This window comes from Xiphias gladius, chromosome 4 (genome assembly GCF_016859285.1).
Source record: "Xiphias gladius isolate SHS-SW01 ecotype Sanya breed wild chromosome 4, ASM1685928v1, whole genome shotgun sequence".
Taxonomy (NCBI): Eukaryota; Metazoa; Chordata; class Actinopteri; order Istiophoriformes; family Xiphiidae; genus Xiphias; species Xiphias gladius.
In genome coordinates this window covers 5709619-5733519 of record NC_053403.1, presented here as the reverse complement: position 1 = coordinate 5733519, position 23901 = coordinate 5709619, and the positions used below count along the sequence as shown (strand labels likewise).

The following is a 23901-nucleotide window of genomic DNA, read 5'->3' as shown; positions in this document are numbered from 1 at the left end:
CGACCACAGTGTGTGAGAGTGTGTGAGTTAATATTCGTGCAAGTGCATGATGATCGTTGGTTGTTTTGGTGCCCCTCTGGCACAGGTACTGCTTTAGCCATTGTGGTTGAAAGTAGTACTTTTTCTTCTTCACTGGCTCAGTCAGTCTCCCTACCTGCACTTTGATCATTAGTGCAAGTGGCTGAAACGCGTTAAACAATCCATTTACGTGTTACTGTGTTCCAAAGGTGAAGTGGTCTATAGCTGATTATTTTAAAAAACAAAATGAGGAGAGAGTGGAGGAGGCTGGTGAGGAGGGAGAACCAACAAAAGGTCCTGACTCAGACACAACTGATGATGAGAGTGCAGGCTACTGGGAGAGCGCAGGTGAATATAGATACAGAAACGACTTGATGTGGCTGTGTATTAGAACAGATTTTCTAAAAACAAAGATGAGACTATGTAAACATTGCTATGTTTTATGGTTTTTGAAATACATTTGTAATGAATTCATAATTCAGGATTACATCTGGAGAATCTTACTTCATAAAAAGGATGTAAAATATTACAGAAAGTAATTGACAAATGACCTACAATGGCCCCTGTGATTTTTATTTTCCCCTCCTGTGAGCAGCTGAAGGAGTGGGTAATAAAGGTGTCACTGTTTAGAATGTCAATTATATAAGTTGTCTTTAATTTCCTTTGGCTTTACAGTCCTTACAGATACACAAAGCCTCCAGTGTCCGGTGCAGTGGTCTGTATAGTCAGCGTTCCCATTCCCACACACACAGTCAGTCAGCTGTGTGGGCTTGGACAGAGCTGACTGGAAAAAGTGACAACAGCTTCAGCTTTTAAATATCAGTTATAGAGGCCAAAATTTCATTTAGAGACCACTGTTTCTGTCCACCTCACTCTGTCAAGTTTACTATTTCCTTCTCTCTTCTACACACTTGTTTTCCTTTGTTTCCTTAATACTGACAAGATGCTCAAATGTAAAACAAACTATTGGACTGTATTGAAATTTTTAATGTGCGGACATCAGGGTCAGAACAAAACAGAAGTGATTGATCAGTTTCATCCAGTGCTTTTGTTGTCATTTTGTCTTTGCGAGAAGCTGTTATTTTTTGTTTTATATTCGGTAATAACATCAGGGTTTGATGCCAACAAAGCACTGAACTGAATAAAATTTTCAGATTGTATTTAGCAGTACAACTCAATTTGGTTTGGCTCCTTTGGTTTGGCACCAGGCCTGCTGGAACAGGGACCCTCCACTGTTTACAGTATGGTGCCAGTTCCTATTGGCTTTGTCGTGAGTGTGTGGCTGGACAGTGACAGATCTCTTTCCGTACAAGTGATAGAGGCTCATTTGCATCAGTATCATCTACTGTTAAAAGACTAATATGCGGGTATTAAAAAACCTTATTTTTAAAATTTCTCAGCTTTTGAAAACAAAATAAATCAGTCTAAAGAAATTAACTATGTGTGCACATGACAAGCATACAACTCAGCAAACAAACTACCTCAGTGAATACCTTCCTTTTAACCCTTAATCAAACAAAGAGGCCATATAAACAGCCATTTAAACATAATTCATGCTCCAAATGAATTGCATTTGAGTAACTCAAATGTGCGTATCCAAATTCCTCCAAATTTCACAGATGTGGCTAGAATTGCATGATAAAATGCATGGTATACAGTCTATCAGAAATCTGGAAATGTAGTCTCAGATCCCAGATATATTTGTAGATTTTATTCTCAGAAATAAAAGTTTAAAGGGATAGTTCAGATTTTTTTTTTATATGAGGTGGTAATAATGTAGAAACTCACTGACAGTAATATTAATGCATGAACATTAGCCCTGGCTACAGGTCGTTTGTTTGGACATATTCCCTGTAATGCTGCAGCTGATTATTCTAGTTATTCTGATTGTTCTAGATCTAGTTATTCTCCTTATCATTATTTGAATCTAATTTTATAAGTGAGCTGATAATTCATTTAGTCCATAAAATATCATAAAACTGTGAAATTATAGTAAGGAAATTTTTGACTCTGGGACAAAGTCGTGCTGTCAAATGTCTCGTTATCCAAACACCAGACCAAAACCCAGTTTACCATGATATAAAACAGAGAAAATAAGCAAACCCTCACATTGGAGAAGCTGTGACCACGAAATTTTTTGGTATTTATTCTTGAAAAATGACTTATACAGTTAATCAGTTAGATAGATAGGTTATTTTATGTTGCTTGACTAATTAATTGACTAATCATGTCAGCTTTAATTCCCAGTGAGATTATAGCTTGCCAGGTAGAAATGAACAGAAGGAGATGGAAAATATTTACAAACAAAAGACAGCACTCAAAAAGTTTTAACCATCCACAACAGAATACAACATCTTTATTGTAATTCTGATGCTTGAGTTATATCTTTCTGATATTCAACAAAAAAAAAATATTTCCATTACACTGATTGGCCTGATGGGGGTGCTACAATTGAAGGTCAGAAGGTCAGAAAGGTAGGGTTTTTATTTAAAATGACACAAATGTTATCATCTTTGTTTGTGTTGATTTTATAACAATTTAACTTCAATGGCAAATCAGTCTTGGTGTTTTAGTATGCCTCACCATACAATGATATGCATGCGTTTGTGTGTGTGTGTGTGTGTGTGTGTGTGTGTGTGTGTGTGTGTGTGTGTGTGTGTGTGTGTGTGTGTGTGTGCATAGCCTTTTTTCCACTGAAATCCAGTTCCCATCTCCTGGGAAACCAATCTTGTATTCTGGCTGCCAGGCCTTTAGGGCTTTCCGTACTGCATTCCCCCACCATCACTGCCATGTTTACTACAATCCCTTTACCTTTCATCCCTACACAATCACCTCCTTCATCTCTTCTCCTATCAGTGGACATCTCTTTGGACATCTCATTTTTTGTCATCATCTCTTTCTGTAGCCATCCTTATTCCTCTGCCTTTCTCTTTTTAAAGTTCTCTATCTCTTTTTCTATCCCTTCTTTTCCCCTCAATCTTCTCTGAGCTCAACAAACTCCGACCTGATCCCAAATAATTTCTCTTCAGTGCCGAAGAAATAATCTCAGGGTATGGCTTAGAACAAAGTCAGAGGGTATGAGTACTTTCTTGAAAATAACAACTCTTTTCTTACTCCCTTCTATATTAATCACACTGAAATTGAGCTCGACCCCACCTCTGTGTTTAGAGAAATAACTATTGTTAGCACTGAGCTTGCTATTACTCAGCCCAGTGCACTGATTGACTATTGATCTATCAGGCATACCTGAAGGATTTTTGGGTATCTACTGTATGTTTTTATTATTTTTTATTATTATTATTATAAAAGTAAATTTCCATGCAGGAAGCCCAAATTCTAATGTATTCCTTTCAGTAAGAAATTTTGGCTAACCACCCCCCCCCCAGATATTTTCTCCCCTGATTATTCTGTTCACTGTTCTCCTTCTTTCCCTGACGCTCCCCTCCTCTCTCCTCTCCTTCGTCTCTCTATTCTCCTCCATCTCTTTGAGTTGATTTTGTGTGACTGGGAGGCTATTGTGTCCTGCCATCAAACACATTGCATACAGCCATCCATGCAGAATACACACATACACACAGAGGAATGTTTGTAGAGGGTCCTCTCAGTTTAGTTATCTCATTAGAATTAATCAGGTTGCTTTTTCAATAGTGATCTGAAAGTATCACATATTTAACCTCTAATTGATAAAACCCAGATTGAAAAAATATACTTTTAACACACAATATAATTTCAAATATTTTGATATTCATAAAAACACCAAATTCTGGCAGAAAAATTGAATTTTACAAATTTGTAAAATTATTAAATGTCAAGTATTTTATTTGATGGGAACTACGAGTTGAAGCTGTTGTTTTTAAGTCACATTGAGTATATTATTCTTATCTTTGCAAGTAAAATGTAAAAAAAACAATTCCCTTCTCATTAGAGCAAGACACTTTAAACAAGCAGGCAATTCTGCAAATTGTCCAACCCCAGAAAACAAGACTCAGCTTTATTACTGTACTTATAAAAAGTGTAAACATTTTGAAAATGAAACATGAGATTCCTAGATTGAATACGAGTTTATGAATCATATAAACTGGGTTCCACATGTACTGTAACACAACCTAAAATTATCATTGCCCGAAGTTATCATTATCTTTTGTAAAGGAGGGGGCAGGGACAAGAAATGTTCTCAGCCACCCATTTTGAGAAGTGCTCATTGTGCATCATGCAGTAGAGAATGCCTGAAATTAGGTTAATTAGATCCATGTTTCATAACCAAAAGCCATGTAGGATCATTTTATTTTACCATGCTTTCTTTACTATATTTGTAGAAAGCAGGACCACAACTAACAATTTTTTTCATTATCAGTCAATCTGCAGATATTTTATTGATTAATTTTGATCTACAAATTGTCATAAATAATGAGGAATGTCCGTGAAAGTTTTCTAAAGCCCAAGATGATGTCTTCAAATTGCTTCACTCCAAAACCCAAAAATATAAAATTTACTATCAAAGAAGGCAAATAAAAGCAGCAAATCCTCACCCCCGAAAAGCTGCAACAAGGGACTCTTTGGAATATTTGCTTGAAAAATTACTTAAACAATGTTTTATGATTGGATAGGATGATTAGGGTTATAGTTATGCAGTTAATTAATAATAGTTATTAGTTAGTATTTTTTATGATCGACTAATTGATTAATTGACTAATTGTTTCAGCTCTAGACAATTGCATCCATTTTAGCATGTCCAACCTGTCCACAACAAACAGAAGTTATATTTAATCAGTCATGCAGCAGCATTTTCTTAATAATTTCCCAATTGTTTTCCCACATGAAGTTGCCCTAACGGAAGTTGAGATATTGATGTTAAATGCCTTTTTTTTCCTCTGGTAGGACTATGACTGCCAACATGGGGTCCATGCGTATCCTCATCAAGGGAGGGAAGGTGGTGAATGATGATTTCACCCAGGAAGCAGATGTCTACATTGAGAATGGCATCATTCAGCAGGTAACCCATATTAACACACATTAGTATGCACTCTTTTTCTTGCATGCACATGCAAACTTTTACTTTTACTCAGGGTTTCATTAAATACACATTAACATACATACTGCATCCTGTACTTCTCTTCAGGCACACAGAAATACATACACTCACACTTTGACCCACACATTCACTGTCCAGTATATCCCCAGCTGTTAGTGTGACTCATTTCACAATAATACAGTATGACGAGAATGAACGACTCGGTGAACTCTGTGGGCCAACATGATGATAGCGAACGCTATAATTAGGTCACAGAAAGCCATCATGGAAATAAGCATCGGTTTATGTGAAGAGGATGCATTTGACGCAGAAACCTGGAAAGCTCCTCTGTACCTCTACTGAAACCCTCCACCGCCATGGCAGTACATGAGCTCTCCTGTTCCCTTTGTCAATTATTATTTCCATCACAACAACAGTGTTGATGCCAGAAGGTGCTCATGTCCAACCTGTGCAAAACAAGGATTTACGTTTTACCATTTTTTAGTTTTGAATGATACTTTAACTGAAACAGTAGGTAAGGAACCATTCTAAGAAGGGTTTCACCATGCTCGGTTGGTTCTAAAATGAGACATTTAAGGACACATAAGATGCTTCATGTTAGCAGTGCTGAATAAATACGTATAGGTTACATACTGGTTGTTTGCTCTGATTTGCTAGTATTACTATTAATTTTTAAGGCATTATGGGGGTGAATACAAAAAAATAACGGACAAGGTAAAGGCTAATAACGTTAAATTGGCATTCTTCTTCCAGCGTCATGACACTCCCATTCAAATGTAAAGTACTGTATGTGTTGCCACTGTCTTTTGCAGTGATCATTTATATAGCATAGCATATAGCATTATAGCCTAGTAACATATGAAATGAGTGCCCTTACAAATATGAGAATAAATTTAGAAAGGTGATGAATCAGTGGTTATCGAAAACAAAACCAAGAGTTTACAGCCATGCTAGCAGCTCTGAGAGGCTGTACCTAAGCACAGTGGTGCTTTGAGATAAAAGCTATGGTGAGCATGCTAACATGCTGATTTTTAGCAGGTAATGTTTACTATGTTTACCATATTGGTTTATTTGATAATTAGCACTTAACACAAAGTACAGCTGTGGCTAATGGGAATGTCATTAGTTTTGCAGATATTTGGTCATAAACCAAAGTACTGGGCAAATGAAAATGCTGACCTGATGATGATGCGAGGTAAAAAGTTATGGGATCACCACAGTTATAACAGTTTAACCTAACTAATGTGTAGCAGTAATGTGCGTACCAAATTTCATGGTAGTCTATTTAATAGCTGTCAGGACATTTCACTCAAAATCGCAAAAGTCAGCCTCGTGGTGGTGCTAGAGGAAAAGTCAGTTAGTATACAGTCAGTATTTGGAATTCATCCACTGGGAACCCATCAAGTTGTTTGACAGTCAATCCAGTAGACGTTAAGATATTTCAATTAATAAATGGCAACTTTGACCTGCTGGTGGCGCTAGCGTAAAAGTCAGCTGAGCATCAAAATCGGTAGGATTTATCCTCTCTGGCCAATGAATGTCTGCGCAAAATTTCTTGGCAATATATCAAACAGTTCTTGAGATATTTCAGTCTGGACCAAAGTGGTGGACCGACTGATTGAATGACAGACCGACATTGCCATCCCTCAAGCCGTACATCTAGCCAGGCTAAAAATTACGGTGACACATTCACTGTAGCCATAGTGTAACGTTTCACATAAAACCTCTTTCTTAACGAAAGAACCCTTGATTGACCCTCTTCAATATGGCCACTCAGTCTCTGTTCACAATTTAATAGACTACATTAAAAATGCATTGACCCAAACCCCTGTGTCCTTTATAGTCATTATAAAATCTGTGGTTCAGATGCATGTTATGGGGACAAAACACTTAATTATTATTTAATTTATAAAGCTGTGTAATTTGTGTGTTGGTGTTCTCTCTGAAAGGTTGGAAAAGAACTGATGATACCAGGCGGGGCTAAGGTGATTGACGCGTCTGGAAAGCTGGTGTTGCCAGGTGGAATAGACACCAGTGTGCATCTACAACAAACTTTCATGAACGCCAGCATCCAGGATGACTTCTACAGTGGGACCAAGGTACACACACACACACACACACACACACACACACACACACACACACACACACGTGTGCACGGCTGTGTTATGACTAGGCTCGTCAGCATGCCTGTGATTAAACACATTTAGAATCCAGAGACAGCTGGCCTACACAGACATACTTTCTCTCTCACTCATTCTGTTGTCTTGTCTATATTCAAATATTCATCCCTGCTTTCAGCTTCATACGCTGATTGTCAAAACTAAATACAGCATATGTTCTCACACTGGTCCTATAGGAAGCAAACCCAAACAGCTGTCATAAGTTTCTGGTTGAAAGCAAAGACTTCCCTTTTTACACACTCACACCCGCAGCTGTTCAGTCATCATTCATACTGTGTTTATTAGCTCATTTCCTCTGGATGCTCTGCATATTTTCCCAATGATCCCCTGAGATTTAAAGCAGAGAGGATGATTTAATTATTAAGAGACTTAAAAATTCAAAAGAAGAGAGTGTAAGTGTTGCCTGCAGCAGCATGCATGTTTAGGAGGATGTTGTGGACTGCTTTTGTTGTTGTTGCCCGGCATAGTTTTTGGGTGTCAACGCGATGTATAAAGGTGAGGCAGTCGCTATACATAATGTAAGGTGAGAGCAAAGACAAAGTACATTGACAGAAATCCAATTTGTAGCCATGTCAGAAAAAGTCACAAATGTGAGTACATAGGCGATTGTCCTCCACATGAGCTGCCTCCAGCTTGGCTCCAAGTAGTGGGTCATCCTGCTCCTGAAGATGTAGTTTTAAAGTAAAACCAAAAGCTTAAGAAAACTGGCATCATGCCTCCATTTGTCTTTGTAGTAACTTTACTCTTGGAAGTGATAATATTATTGGATGTCCTGGTTTCAGCAAAAGTCAATTAACAGCAATTGTTCACTTAACAATGTTCATTGTTATTAGATTTTCTGGTGATCTATGTCTAATTATTCACCACATTTGCAAAATTATCTTTGCACCACTGGGTCCTCAGAATATGAGTTTACTTTAATTGGAGAGGATAAAGAGTGCCTGGACTTCAGTTTTGTAATGCCAAGAGATCATGTTTGAATTGAACTGAGCTTTCACATTTCATGTTCAATGTCTGTCATTGTTATTACATCTTGAGATTTGTATACGCAATTATTTTCCACAAAAATAAACTTCAGGTCTGTATTGGATAAGTTTGTATCAAGCATAATCAGAAACTTATCTTGTTTCTTACACGAACATAATGTGATTTTTTCCAAATATGTCAGCTAGAGAAAAGTCAGCTTTTAATAATGTTTAGTTGTTTTATAAAAAAAAGATTTTGTTTATATTGTGTAAGATACTACATACCTCCTCCTTCTCATGCTTTTATTTGACATAAAGTGAGTGTCTATTTAACTTATACTTTTGCTTACTTGCAAATGATTTTTTTTAGCTACAGCTGACAAATTATACCTTGGATGGTTGTTAGTATAGATATTAAAAACTAGAATATTCTTCTAGCTAGTGTGCTGAAAAACTATTAATAACGTACAGTGTGGCTGCAACTAATAATTATTTTCATTAGTGATTAGTCTGCCTATTATTTTCTCAATTAATTGATTATTTGCTTGGTTTATAAAATTTCAGTAAAATGGAAAAAAATGTCAATCACACTTCCCCAGAATCCAATATAACATGTTAAAATATCTTGTTTAGTTTGACCAACAGTCCAAAACCCAAAGTAATTCAATTTGCAATGATATAAAATAGACTAAAACTCCTCATATTGGAGGTGTGGGAATAAGGTAATTTTTGGCATCTTTCTTCAAAAAATTGCTCAAAGGATTATACGATTATTGAAATAGTTGCTGATTAACTTTCTGCAAATAGACTACTCAGTTAATCAACTATTTGTTTCATAAATAGTACAGCAAGATAAGAATTGCAGCTCTTTCAAATCACGATTTTGATTTTAAAATAATTAATAGGCCTTTTTCACACGGGATTTTTCTGCTATGACAAGTCAAAATGTCTGTTTTCATCCCTGTGTGTTCCAAGGTGTGATCATCTGGGCCATTTAACAGAACTTTCTATATTGAAACAGATATTGTGATGTACTGTATGTCAGTGTTGCGAAAGGCCTTCCAGGTACCAAGATATTTGTTATTTCCATTCATCCACCCAATCTGGCAGGTTTGCGCTTTTTCTGTTCAGTACAATTATTGGCCTGTAAGAACAGCACCTGGAGATCTGAAGCACTTCTAGTATGTTTGATCTAAAAAACACTGCCAGTGTGTTTTTATGACAAATTAAATTAACTGCAGGGACTTTGCAGAGTTGTATCTTAGTGAAATGAGGCCTGAGTCTAATGAATCTCAACTGAAGTGTGGTGAGAGAAATTTTGGTGGGGCGTGTTGAATCTTCCATTTGTCACTTTACCCCAGCAGCCCCCGAGTTACCAACCCCTAACCACTGATTCACTGCCATGGCAACTTACTCCCACTTTTAGTGTAGAAATCAGAGGGAGCAAATGTGTGTGTGTGTGTGTGTGTGTGTGTGTGTGTGTGTGTGTGTGTGTGTGTGTGTGTGTGTGTGTGTGTGTGTGTGTGTGTGTGTGTGTGCGCGTGCGCGCATATGATCATGGTAATGTTGTTTGGCCCCTATGGTGACTGCATTCCCGCAGCAACGGCTCATCCGCAATTGTGATGAACCCCAAAACTATTTTCCCTCTACATCTTCTTCCCTTCCTCCCATCGTTTTGTAACAGTCTGCTTCCTCTCATGCTTTCCTTCCTCCTCTCTTTCTCCCTCCCTGCTGTTTCCTCTTCTTCACCCAATTCTCTCTCACCCCCTGCTCCCCCCCAGGAAAGACTCACTGATCTGTTGTAAGTGACAATTTATATAACAGGGTCTAATGGTGTAAAGTAGAAAGAAGTAACATACAGTGTAGATGCAGACCTGTTAATACATGTATTTTTTCATTTTGTATTGAGGTTTTGTGTCCAGATATTGAGCTGTATTGTATGTACACTTCCCCTTAATAAATCTCAGATAAACACATCAATAAAGAATTTCTACAGGAAAAAGGTTAACGTTCTATCCGGTACAAGGGTATAACAAAGTACCTGCTGAATGCTGAAAGACAGTCTGGAAATACTTATACATCTAAAAACATTCACCTTTCAGCAAAATTTAGGTTGGTTTTAACCCGGTAGTTGAGGTATGTTTAGAGACTTTGCCCCTACCCCTACCAGACAGGAATATGAGAGTTTATGAGAGTTTTAGTTCAGTTGCCATAGGAATTGTTAAAGCTATTCATTTTTTTGGCTTTATTAATTAAGCTAAAATAACAGTGTTTAAAAGGTTTATTTATTTTCATCTGAAGGTTTTTTTGACAAAACCCTGTCTCCCAGAAATTACATTCATATACAACCAAACTACAACAGCAAATATGTAATTGCAACCAGATTACGTTTTCTATTTATGTAATGAGAATATGTTGTTAATTTTTGTATTCAGCAAGTATCAAATACGTTGATACTGACCGTACCCTAAAATGTTCACAAACAGTGTATTTTTTTCACCAAAATATCTGATCTTGCAGTGCAATATCCATTTGTATTGACCACAGTATTATCAAACTTTTTGTGGTTATATTTAGGCACTCACAGCATTGGTTAAGGTTAGGGAAAGGTTGTGGTCTGGTTTAATGCAGTGTTCACAGTTGAGTGAAAGTTTTTTTTTTTTTTACAAGCACAAATGGGACTGTGGATGTGAACCCCAGTCTCTGGTGTCACAAGTGTGTGCTTTGTATGTTTGTATGCCTGCCATCCACCTCAACCACCTTCTGGCTACTCTACTGCCATTAACAAATGTGGCACTTTATACATTCAAAAAAATGTTGGCTCTCAACACAATTTAGCCAGCAATTACCGGTATTTATAAAAAGTATTTTTTGTTGCAGTATATAAAAGTAATTTCTAGGAGACAGGGTTGCTGTGACACAGTGAACTGTCATGTTTTACTTGGTATGTTTAAATTTAAAATATATAAACTCAATGAAGCTGCTATAAAGCTTATTTTTGGATTTTTTGACTAGCAACACTACTAATAACACATCTATTTAGATCAAGTAACATGTGAAAATGCAAACATATGAATACCTGTAACTGGTAATACCAGCTTCTTGTAGACATGTCAGGGTCCTTTATATCACATGAAAACCCTCTACTGCATTTACATTTTGTTATGGAAGCATTGCAAGTAATCAGAGATCTGTTTTAAGTTTTAAACACAATTTAGACCATTTCAACTACAAACTTTGATAATGCTCAATGTTTATGACGACAATTTTTGTTCTATTAACTATTAACAGAATACAGTATACTGTACTTATACTGCACTTAGGTTTGAGCTGCTCTCACCATTATCCACAATCAGTCTCTACAGTGCAGTACTGATCAGTCATATCCATCATATTAGAATTTCATATTGACTGCACTGGACCAGACCAGATTTTTCATGAAGTGCTAATATTGGACTAACATATTGCCTGAGCAGTATCTATCCCAGCAGTCACTGCAGAGATTGTTTTAATGTCTCTGTGGGCTGAAGAGGAGGAGGGAGATGAGGAGGAAGGGATGAAAGAAGGTGAGCTGTTCAGCTGTAATGTGAGGTATGAGAGGTGCTGATAGAAGCTGATCAGAGAGCTGTAGTGGTAATCTGTTGGACACTGATAGCCTCTCCCAGAGTCTAACATACGAGATCCTCTCATCCTCTCAGATCAGTCATGTCTCACCCCCCCCCCTTTCATACATACAGCAGTTTTTTTATGGAACATTTTTGCTCCCTTGATCTGATTTCTATGTGCAAACTCTGGTGCAACCTACTTGATTAGTCGAGTATAAAATAGTACATTTACACTGCGTACAGGAAACCATAGCTGCAAGTAATGATTATTTCCATTTCTGGTTAATGTTTGTTTGTTTTGATTAAACAATCAGTTGATGAAATGTCAGGAAACAGTGAAATTGCATCCTCACATTACTCACTTTGTCTGACGCAGAGCTCAAAACCAAACGTTTAATTTACCATGATATAAAACTGGAGAGGGGAAGTGAATTCTCACATTTGAGAAGCTGGAATCAGTGAAAGTTTCGGTGAATATTTCAGCTTGGTAAATCCCTTAAATTAGCTATTATCTAAACTTTATAACCACGCCCTACCATATTGAAAGCTCTGTTATTGAAATAGTGATTTGTGTACTGGCATGCTATTTTCTACTGCTTCACTTTCTACTGCCCACACCAACAGATGCACATTTTCACTCTCTCTCTCCTTCATTTCTCCCCCTATCTTCTGTCTGTTTATCGTTCTTGTCAGAGGATTATCTTCACAGTAGGGGTCGGGGGTCTTTAATAGAGTGAGGGATTCATGTTAAAACATTGTTTGGGGTTTATGAGTGCCCATCCTCTTTAGCTCTGCTCTCAATGATCAGTACTATGTTGAAGGAACCAAAGGGGGGACTGCAGTATGTTGGTTTAACAAGACAGCTTTTAGATTAAAACCATGAACAGGAGATGATGGTGTATTACAACAGGATAAACACAGTGTCTTTGGATAGACTTGTGTACACAATATGCACAGAAATTTTTTCAACACAATTACACCAAATTGTGTTTTATAACATTATGTTCCATCTAAATTAAACAATAAAGCCATCATTCTGTCAGCGTTATTATAAGTGCAAAATAGTACTACATGCTTGCGTAACCATCACTGCAGCTGAAAACAAAGGGAAACCATTTAGAGATATTATGTCCGTTGACATTCATCACAGTATCCAGTTGTTTCATTCTCTTTTAAAACACACACAAAAAAGATGTCGTTGCATGTGAAATTTCTCAAAATCAAGAATTTGTTTTGTGAGTTTTGAACATTCTTACACTCTGGCATGGACAAGAGAGCATAATGCTTACATGAGATTTTGTAGAATCTTCAATCAGAGATTTTTAACCAGTGACACATGGGACTGCTTGCTCCAATCATTCCTTGAACCCAGATTAACCTTTAAATGTCCTTCTATTTTAGGTTATAAAAAACATATCTATGACGGTATCCAACACTACATGATGTTTAAATTAAATAGTAAGTAAAGTAACATCTTTGAATCTAAGGTGTCTTTAAAAGCTTCACTATTACATAAAATACAACATTATAGATGTCTGACAGGCAGCTGAAATAGGTGAAATCCTATTTATATGACAATATTTCCAGTAAATTGGGCAAATTTTGTATTTTTGGAAGTTTTGGGATCTTGATTAGAATCAGAAAATAAATTCAGTGGGTATAAACAAAACTTGTCTGCTCGCAAACCTGTGTTATGATTGATTTGGGTAAAGAGAGGTTAAAGAAGGAATAAAATTATTGAAAATGTCTGAAAACTGCATTATAGAGACTATTTTTCAAAAGCTTCACACCAGACCTGACTGTGTTGGATACTGCTCAGCAATAGTAGTTAGAAACAGCCTCATCAGAATAGAAGTGACTGATAATGTATTATGGACAATAATACACCTCCTTAGCAGTTTTTCTTATTTAAAACAGTCTAAAATTGGATTTTTATCCGGTGACTGTAGTTGCAGATGCAGACAAAAAAAGATAAAAGAGCAGGATGAGAAGAGATTTCAACAAGCAGACAGTTTCTTTGTTCCAGCATGTCAGAGACAAGTCTGATACTGCTCCCTGAAACCCTTACACTGATGAAAATGCACACTCATACTGTTAAATAAACTATACGTATGCACACATGCATATAGGCTGGTGGTTACAGAAAAGGAGCAAAATACTCTTTCTCCCTTTCTCTTTGCTCCTTCTTCCTCCTTTTCCACTTTTACGATCTCTTTTTTAAAGAAGCGTAGATCTGGCAGTAAATTTCAATTAAGGTCTTGCAGACAAGCAGTGTAAATCCCACAATCCCAAGCTGTGTGTCCATGTCCCGTGATCTCTGACACACGCACTCTCACACACACTGACAGTGATCAATGACACTACACTTGTCATGCCCACATATGCAGAGACCTTCAGTGCTGACGATGCAGATGATTCGGACTGGTTACTATGGCAATGTGAAACCTAATAGCTTGTTGGCTAATAGAACTGTCACTCAAAAACAGATGACGCTGCCCACGTCTGCAGCACGTCTGGAGGAACAAGTCCACGCTGACACAGAAATCACGGCCATGTTCAAAACTCAGTCTAATTTCATTCAGGTTAATTCATAGAAATGACGGAGAATGAATGATATTTTGGGAGTGAAGTTTTGTTTTTATTTTGACTCAAGAGAGCTGAAAATGAATTAAAGAGAGAATGGGGCTCTCTTGCAAGTCTGTGTAGTGCAGGGACAGAGGATATAACAAAAGCAATGTTTTCCAACTTTTTCTGTTCATTTCCTCTTTCATAAATGATTGTTGACTGCTTTCCCACAATTCCTCAGTGCAATAATCCTGATAGACACTGTTGGAGGATATTGAATGGGTGACTGTCATTGCAATTTGGGATGGTGAGAGAGGAAGGAGGATGAGGAGGAGGAGGAGGAGGAGGATGGGGACATGTGGCAGGCATGGCTGAGCAGTATCCGTTGTCATGGCTACACAAAAGTGCATTTACTATTCAGCCGACTGAGACGAGTCACTGCACACCACTCCCTTCAATTCATCCTTTTTCCAGGCTGTCATCTCTAGCTTTTGTTTTTCACCACATTCACCTTCATCAGTCATTTCCTTCTCCTCATTTCACATTTCATATTTTTCGTTTGCTGCTGTCTTGGAGTTGCAGTTAAAAACAGACGTCAGATTCTGAGATGTTAATATTATTCTTAAGTACTCTAAGAAGTCATTTCAGAAAAAATCTTACAAAGTGCAATTTCCCACTATTTTCTTAAAATAAACCAAATCTCTGAATCTTTTTATATTTTGATAAATACAAAACCCACAGAGGTTTATTTAGAGAAGGCAAATCAGTAATAACAGTACTAAAAACAAAGACATTTAGACTTACAATAATAGAGCAGTACAACTGGACTATCATAATTTTTTTTGTCAGTCTCTTGATTTTAAAATTATAATTAGAAAGCAAACTTAATTTAAAAGAGATATAGACTGAACAGAGGATGTAAAGAAAATGCATATGTAAAAAAAAGTTGACTATAGGGGTATAAATGTGAGCTTGACCAGGGAAAATTTGTCTGCTTATCACTGATGTTGCATTTTTTTCTGGAATTGTGTCTTAGAACATTACTTTTTAAGAAAGATTTATCAGAGTGTATACAGTTAGTTTTTATTTGCGTCATGCCACATTTGGCCAATTCCACAGAGTATTACAAGACGCTACTTTATATTAAACATCAAAAATATAATAAGACATCATCTTTCAAATAACATCTTTATGTGCAGACTATCATATGTGATATGCGTCGTCCATCAGTTTATCCAAGTAGTAACTTGTAGACTGTAGGATGATGAGAAAACAGTTAATTGTTCACACAAACAGTCTATGTGCTTTACAGTGGAATCCTTGTTTTCTCATCAATCTCTGTTTTTTCTCCTTGGCCTTCAATTTTCTCTCTCCTTCCTTCCTTCCTCCCTCCCTAACTCACCCCTGCTCACCCTCTTAACTCCACCAGGCGGCTCTGATGGGTGGTACCACCATGGTGATGGCTCTGGTCCTGCCTGAACAACATTGCTCCCTGCTGGACGCCTACGAGAACTGCCGAGCTCTGGCCGATGCCAAGGCTTGTTGTGACTATGCTCTGCATGTCGGCGTGACCTGGTGGGGTCCAAAGGTAAGACCCGCAGAGGGGTCAAGGTTTCAAGGTGTACCAGGACCAATGAACGGCCTGGAAACACTTCCACTTATATTTTTTAAAAAGAGACATCATTCTTTACAGTTTCACCCCTCAATGTTTTATCTTTACAGAATGAATAATAAAGCAGCCAAACCACTTTATTGGTGCAATGTGTAATGACCTAGATTAAACCTTACACAAACTAGGTTAATACACATGCTGACTGGGCACATTAGGCAGATTTTATGAGTCAATGTGCCTTATTCAGCCTTTGGCTTTAATATCTGCACTGTATCATCTACTGACTCTGTGCATGTTCCAAATCTTATTATACAATATATAGTAAAATGTTTAATGCTGCTTTTCCTCTTTGAAAATTAAGGACAATGACAATTGATGAATAAATCCATGGCACTTATTACCTTATTGCATGACTGACACAATACATTTCAGCTAAACGCAAGGTTTTTAATTGTACACAGGACTCAAATTGCCTTTGTATTTTTTCGTGTTGTTTGTAGTTGATTGATTGTTTGGTTTATTAAATGCTAGATAATATTTTAAAATGCCAAAAATCCCAGACTTCAAGGTGACATTTTCATATGTATTGTTCCATCTGGCCAACTATCCATAACCCAAAGATGTACAGTTTACAGTGACATAAAATAAAGAAATGCAGCAAATTCTGCTTGAAAAATAATTCAAATGATTAATCAGTTATCAAAATTGTTGCTGTTGTCTGCCGACTGACTAATCATTTCAGCTCTAATGGCAATGTGTTGCTGCTTCCCAAGTCATTTATCGTTTAACATCATATATGAAAGCCTGTTTTATTTATCTTCGATAATACCCTGGAGGTTTTTGGCATAGTTCACACTTATAAATAGATTGTCAACTTGTCAGTAAAAACTTTGCCATTTAGTATTATGCAACTGCAGCTATGGTAGCATATGAATCCTGCATCGGGATTTTCTGGTTTCATATCCCTTAGCGCTGACAAAAATTTCAACCGTAAGCATATTTTCATCTGAATCCTTGCTTGTGATAGTATGGTTCATTTCTGCTATTTCAAGTCGGTTCTAACGTATAATGGCCTTTAAATGAAGGAAGACACTGTCTATACTTTACTTCTTTTATTACCATTATCTTGACAGTTGTGTTTTTATCAAGATGTGTGAAGAAAAACCTTAATTAAGACAGTTCTCTGTTAAAATGTTGGTAAACTGAAGAATATGGTTTTTTGGCTTTGCCTAATCCTGGAGACGTTTTGGGAGATCATAATTAGAGAAACCGGAAAAATTATTAGTCTTTCCTTTTTGCTGTAGAATCTGTATTACTTGGCATAATGCCTATAAAAACCATGTCTGATTTATTGAAAATCTTAACAACTACTCTGAAATTAAATTATGGTTAACTTTTTTTTAAATTTTGGCTCCAGCACCAATCTTCATCATGACCATGAGGTGCATATATCTGCTATTTTATGATGACCGTTAAAACTTTGTTACTGCAGTACAGGTAGAATATTTCACCTGGTAAAATAGTTTCTCTTGCATTTTTTGTGAATTTAATAGATTTCTCTGTGCTACAAATTCTTCTGTGAGACTGTCATAGTAACCAATGTGAATACAATGTGATCCCATTCTCGCTGCTCTCCAAGCTCATTTCATGCCCCATATAACAAACACACACACACACATTCTCACCGCCTAATGCACTTCACTGCCTTTGAGAGTTCAGACCCAAACTTGCAAGCCCTCAGCTGTGATTAGCTCCTAGCAACGATTCAGACCCTTGACCTCTGACCTTTGCCTTGGGATCAGGTGCATAATGAGATGGAGACTCTGGTGAGGGAGCATGGAGTGAACTCCTTCCAGATGTTCATGGCCTACAAAGACATGATGATGCTGAGGGACTCAGAGCTCTACCAGACATTGCAGACCTGTAAGGACATCGGGGCCATCGCACGTGTCCACGCTGAGAACGGAGAGCTGGTGGCAGAGGTGCACAAGCAGCAAACACTCAAATAACCACACAAAAAAATCCCTTCCCCCATCCCTTCCTTTTATTTAAACAGAGATGTTCAACATAGTAAAAAATGTGACAAATAATCATAAAAACTGCTCTCTGTCATGAAAGTAAAATCATCCTTGAATATGTTTATGTTATTGTGATAGTGTGACTGTCACTAGCTATTTTGGGCACTTACGTAGAAATATTTTAGATCCTGTAATCATCTGTATGTTTGTGTTATTTAAATACTGAGGAAAGAATCACAAAATTTAACATAAGTTGAAGCCTATGTGTTTTATTAGGGTGCCAAAGAGGCTCTGGATTTGGGCATCAGTGGACCTGAGGGTATTGAGATCAGTCGACCAGAAGAGGTAAGTTTATATCAGGGGTTATTCTTTATCGCTCATATTTTTTCATTTAGATATTGTTGCTAAACTTGTATGGATGGTGATTTCTGGTGCTCAATTTGGCAATTGCCAAAATGCTGTAAATAAAGGGTACAATACGAGCATTTTGAAAGGACTTATTATTTTGATAATAATTATTTATTGGAAGGTTGATAATGTGATACACAAAGATATACCTTTCCTCACTAATTGGTCTACAGTGAAATGTATCATTCCCATAAGGATAAATATGTTGACCATTAGTTTGTATGGATAAAGGTTTGTGATAAACACCTAGTATCTAAAAGTACTATTTATTGAGCGCTTGTTAAACTTCTCATTGTGTGATTGTGTTTGTTTCTTCTCCTGTTTACAGTTGGAGTCTGAGGCTACCCACAGAGCTGTCACCATTGCCAACAGGGTAAACAGACACAACACTAGATTTTAATATCCTGTTTATATACAGATGTCTGAATGTCACTCATAAATTAATGGATCCACTTGCTATTGCAGGCCCGCTGCCCAATCTACCTGGTGAATGTATCAAGTATGTCTGCTGGAGACATGATTGCTGCTGCTAAGATGCAAGGTGAGTTACCTGCTTAGTCAAAAAAATTATGACGATGGTGACAGCAATAAAGAGGAAGATAATCTTCTCTCTCTGTCCTTTTTTTTCTCTCCAGGTAAGGTGATCCATGCAGAGACCACAGTAGCTCATGCGGTGCTGAATGGGATGCAGTATTACCACCAGGACTGGGCTCACGCCGCCGCCCACGTCATCATCCCTCCTCTCCGCCTCGACCCCAGCACACCCAACTACCTCATGGGCCTGTTGGGCAAGTATGTGCACAGTAGCTACACAAATATTGTGTGTTAACACTTGTAAACAGTGACCCTAAAACTTTTATCAAAGACTTTTATCATGCAAGAGGTCAGTGATCAATGATAATTTAAGCTGGTGTTGTGAATAAATACATATACCTAAACCGAACATGCGTATCCTGTTTCCAGTGACACTCTGAGCGTTGTGGCGTCGGAGCACCGTCCATTTAGCACCAAGCAGAGAGCTCTGGGCAAAGAGGACTTCACCAAGATCCCTCATGGAGTGGCTGGGGTCCAGGACAGGATGAGTGTCATGTGGGAGAGGGGAGTGGTACGTACAAACAGACGCACACTAAAATATTAATCTGCAAACCACTCTGTGTGAAGCATTAAACACATATTTGAGTGACAGTAACAGCAGAACATTTTTTTCCAGGAAAAAAGATTTTTGAAATACGATATTATAGTGAAGTAAACATTCATATTGGTGACAGCTTTGGAAACTGTATTGAACTAATATAAGAAAGGCTTGTTTGTCGGAATTTCATAAAATAATGTAGATATCAGCTGTAGACAACTTTGGAGATTTCAATTTTGGTTTTGGTGCTTTATTTTTTCTACTAAATTTTTTTCAGTGTTGATGCAGGTCATTGTATAAGTGTCCTTTTGGTTTCATTTTTTAAATTGGATTTTCATTGGTTTATTTTTATTCCTTTACTCTAATAATGAAGTCTGAACATAAGAATGGTCTAAAAGTAGCCCCCAAACCGAGCCCCCCAAAATGATACTGAAAGTCCCTCATAAGTAGTAAAGAAAGTATCTCTTGACATTACTTGAAAATCATAGATTAATGACATACACATACCATGGTTGTATTTTTTCCTGATATTTTTAATGCATGAATACCTGCAGGTTACTGGAAAGATGGATGAGAATCGTTTCGTGGCAGTGACAAGCTCTAACGCGGCAAAGATCTACAACCTGTACCCACGCAAGGGCCGTATCATCCCCGGGGCCGATGCTGATGTGGTGGTCTGGGATCCAGATGCAACAAGGTATGTAGTTATATTTAAAACAAGAAGATGTGGCACACAAACACAGACTACTCATCATTATTGATTGATTTAGTGCAAAACAAACACTGTTATTAATGGCTCTTCTGTCTGTGCAGGACAATCTCTGTGAGCACTCAGGTGCAGGGCGGAGACTTCAACCTGTACGAGGGGATGCGCTGCCACGGTGTTCCTCTTGTCACCATCAGCCGAGGACGTCTGGTGTGTGAGAACGGTGTGTTTATGTGTGCTGAGGGATCTGGAAAGTTCTACCCACAGCGCACTTTCCCTGACTACCTCTATAAGAAAATGGTGCAGAGAGAAAAGGTGTGTTCACTTTCATTCATTCACATCTGTGTTTCTGTCCTCACTTTCCTCACTATTAAGGTTGAATCAAAACACTATATATTACTATATTTGCTCTGATGATAAAAGTGTTACCAAAAAATAAACTAGTTCCAGCAGGGTACCGAGGCTCATGCTGCGCTGTGCTGTGTCAGCTCACAGCAAACCTACAGCAAACACACCCATCCAACTGTGTCTAACTCCACTGATTTGACAGTCTTTATAAAGGATTTAATGCTCTCTCTGTACGCTGACACTGTTTTTCTGCTGCTGCTGTCTGCAAAAACCTCCATCACAGCCTCTGCATGCTTTGGTTCTGCTGGATGGTTTATACTACTAACAGTTGGGGAAGTAAATGTGCTCTCTGCTTGTCATTTATTATATGCTTTTCTTCTGTGTTTTTGTTTTTAGGGATTGTTATTTTTGCTTTTTATCCTATCTAAAAAACATGTTATTTTATCTGTGTTTATTGTTAAATATCAAAGATGTTTGAGAATCTGAAATAAAAAGTCAATGATAAAGTAAATAGTCAGATTTAAAAATGCACTCTGTAGTTTAACGATTTCTTGTTTTTATTTAAGATTTTCTGAGCTGTGCTTGCCGTCCTACTGGTTTAATATAAACCACAGTCACCATCATCTTGCAGCAGAAAAGGCAACAACTTTTGGGTGCATGGAATAATCAGGCAAAATCGTTCTGTGCCTGTGATCTTAAGTTAGTCTACTCTTGAGGCTACTGCCCAAGATTAGATTCATAACTGTCAAGTCAAATAAGTCAAATACATTTTCAACTCGTGATGAGAGTGTTATTGGCAGGACTATTATTATTTTATCTATTACTTATCATCCCCTATAGCCAAGAACAACAGACGATAAAGTTTTAGTTTTACCCTTAGTATTAAGTTTCGATGACAAATACGATGATATTTGGGTTAAAATTATTATTTATCCCAATTCTACCACTGTATCTGTGTGTATCTACTGTATATATATATATATATGTATGTATTAAAGAGGTTAATTCTTTGTTTTAGACTCAGGCTTATAAAGGAGTTGTCAGGGATCCATATTCTGGTGACGTGGCCAAGGTGGCAAACATTATGAAGAAGGAGCTTGGTTTGGGCCCAATAGATGGAGAGACACCCAACAAGTCCTGTGGTCGGGTGCACCAGGGAGTCAGAGACCTCCACGAGTCGTCCTTTAGCCTCTCTGGTAGGCTGGAATAAATCTAATAATACTGCGGTTGTTTAGTTGTTTAGCCTAAACCTCACTCCAGTTTTGGTTGTTTTAATGTTGTAACTGAAAGAAATGTAATTGTATTTTGTGTGTTTTTCTCTCAGGGTCTCAGGTCGATGACCACATCCCTAAGAGGTCCTCGGCTCGGATCCTGGCCCCTCCCGGCGGTCGCTCCAGTGGTATCTGGTAATCACTGGTGATGAGCTTCAACCGTCCGAGCCTCCATGTTTTGTATATTTTTGAGCAACCAGGAAAACTGCACTGATTTTCAATCACAGGATTAAAGTTAAGAGGGGAAAATAAATTCAAGCACGTGTCTGTGATTAGTGACGACCTAACTGATGATCAGTAATTTGCCAAAGTGACTTCTACAAATCTAATTTGTGTCTTAATTGGAGTGACTGACCTGATTAATTACATGAGAGTGAAGGGCTATCTGTGAATTTAAATGTTTTGCCAAATTCAAGCTGATCATACTAACATTGATAAAGTCTGCTCATTATCAACCTACTCGTATCCCATGAAAAAACAAACTAAACAAACTGTGAAAGATCAAAACCAGTACAGTTTTTGATGGTTTTACCTGAAGTGATGTCGACCGAATTATTTAAAAATAGTAGAACTGGATTCAGTGAAATAACCTATTATACCCCTGTCACACACACAAACATAAATTACACTGTAGACACCATAGCTTTAGACTCATATGAAGATGTGTGTGGATTCTGTTTGTGATCAAACCACCCACTGTGCTCGGCTTCCTGCTGCACCATGGGTTCCACAGTGTTTGTGTTTCCAATGGATGAACTGTGCTGTGTGGTGATGAAATCCAACTGCTTCAAACACCGTGTGATCTTACACTACGCTATCTTAATAGAGTCAGACTTGACCCCATCCATCCTTATACTTTCACTGCCTCTGACTGAAACAACACATGTCCCAGAAACTTCCCAGCCTCACTTGCAATGTAGCGGGGTCTATAGACTGAGTGAATTAAGTATACAACCTGTGGGTTTACCTGGGATTTTAACTCTGGTTCCAGTACTGATCCCACATTTAAATGTAGGCATTTCTGTCATGGAAGCCTCATATCTTTGTGGTATCTATAGACCTTGCAGAGCTATAACACAGAGGAGAATTCAGTTCAGTTTGTTAAAGGAAGGATGAAGAGTAAGTGATTTAAGACCACAGTGGAGATAACAGGGAGGAAAAGTTTTCTGTTACTTCGCTACTGATAATACATAACAGAAGAATCATGGTTGCTGTAATTAATTTATCTGAGAGATCACTTAGAGCCCTCTGAGTGAGAACAGGAGATGTTTGACTGCTGTAAACACCAGGGGCCTCATTTATCAAAATGTGAGTAAAACAACCTCAAGAAAGTTGGTTCAAGTCGACCTGTATATGCATACACACCGGTATGCAGTTATAACAGTTATAAATCTGACCTATTCAACATTAAAACTGCTTGTGCCTAAACAGGCTCATTTACACTACGAAGTGTCCGTAAAATGCAATATATGGTCACCACCATCCTGTTAACAGGCTGAGCAGCCTTAAAGCATGAGGCCGGCCATATTGTATTTGTTATTGTCACTAATCCCATGTAAAGACCAAAACAAACAATGCATTAGCTTGTCTCTCAGTACTTTCTGACTCCACTGGTTCCTCTTAAAAAATATTAATCCTCAAAAATGGGTCACAAATATATAGATGCAGTTTTAAAACAGGCTAAATAAATTATTAAAACAGCTGACCACTGTAGTTTTTAGCAAATGCTACTTGAAATGGATAAAATGGTGCATTTGTTGAGGACTACATTCAGTGGTGGATTAATACACATTTTGTGTGCTAGTCTTTATAGCAGCAGGACAGTATTTGTGGGATTGACTCAAAATAAACTGAAATGTTTTTGTTCATGTTAATGAAAAAACATGTCACCCAGTGTTGTGTGATGTAATTCATTGTTTTTTTAATGGTTTTTGGAAAACATGGAGCTTTATGGCACAAAGGAATAAGCAATATCAGGCTTTAACTAACCAGATAGTTTGTTAATGAGACAAATTTATTGTTGGGTTTGGCCTTTTTT

At 37.6% G+C, this 23901-nt stretch overlaps 1 protein-coding gene across 2 annotated transcripts in view; it reads left to right on the top strand.

Moving 5' to 3' along the window:
* LOC120789413 (dihydropyrimidinase-related protein 5-like) overlaps positions 1–23901 on the top strand; it is a 30416-nt gene that overhangs the window by 5788 nt on the left and 727 nt on the right. Inside the window, exons 2-14 of one of the 2 annotated variants that reach the window (XM_040126118.1) lie at positions 4897–5011; positions 7000–7149; positions 15798–15956; positions 17783–17962; positions 18275–18343; positions 18735–18779; positions 18872–18947; positions 19042–19198; positions 19370–19511; positions 20093–20235; positions 20352–20559; positions 21611–21788; positions 21917–22008. In XM_040126118.1, the coding sequence (XP_039982052.1) occupies positions 4901–5011; positions 7000–7149; positions 15798–15956; positions 17783–17962; positions 18275–18343; positions 18735–18779; positions 18872–18947; positions 19042–19198; positions 19370–19511; positions 20093–20235; positions 20352–20559; positions 21611–21788; positions 21917–22002 (1704 nt within the window). In that variant the 5' untranslated portion in view covers positions 4897–4900 and the 3' untranslated portion in view covers positions 22003–22008. Of the gene's footprint in view, positions 1–4896; positions 5012–6999; positions 7150–15797; positions 15957–17782; positions 17963–18274; positions 18344–18734; positions 18780–18871; positions 18948–19041; positions 19199–19369; positions 19512–20092; positions 20236–20351; positions 20560–21610; positions 21789–21916; positions 23067–23901 lie in introns of those variants that run through there. The other variant, XM_040126117.1, reaches the window with a different exon arrangement.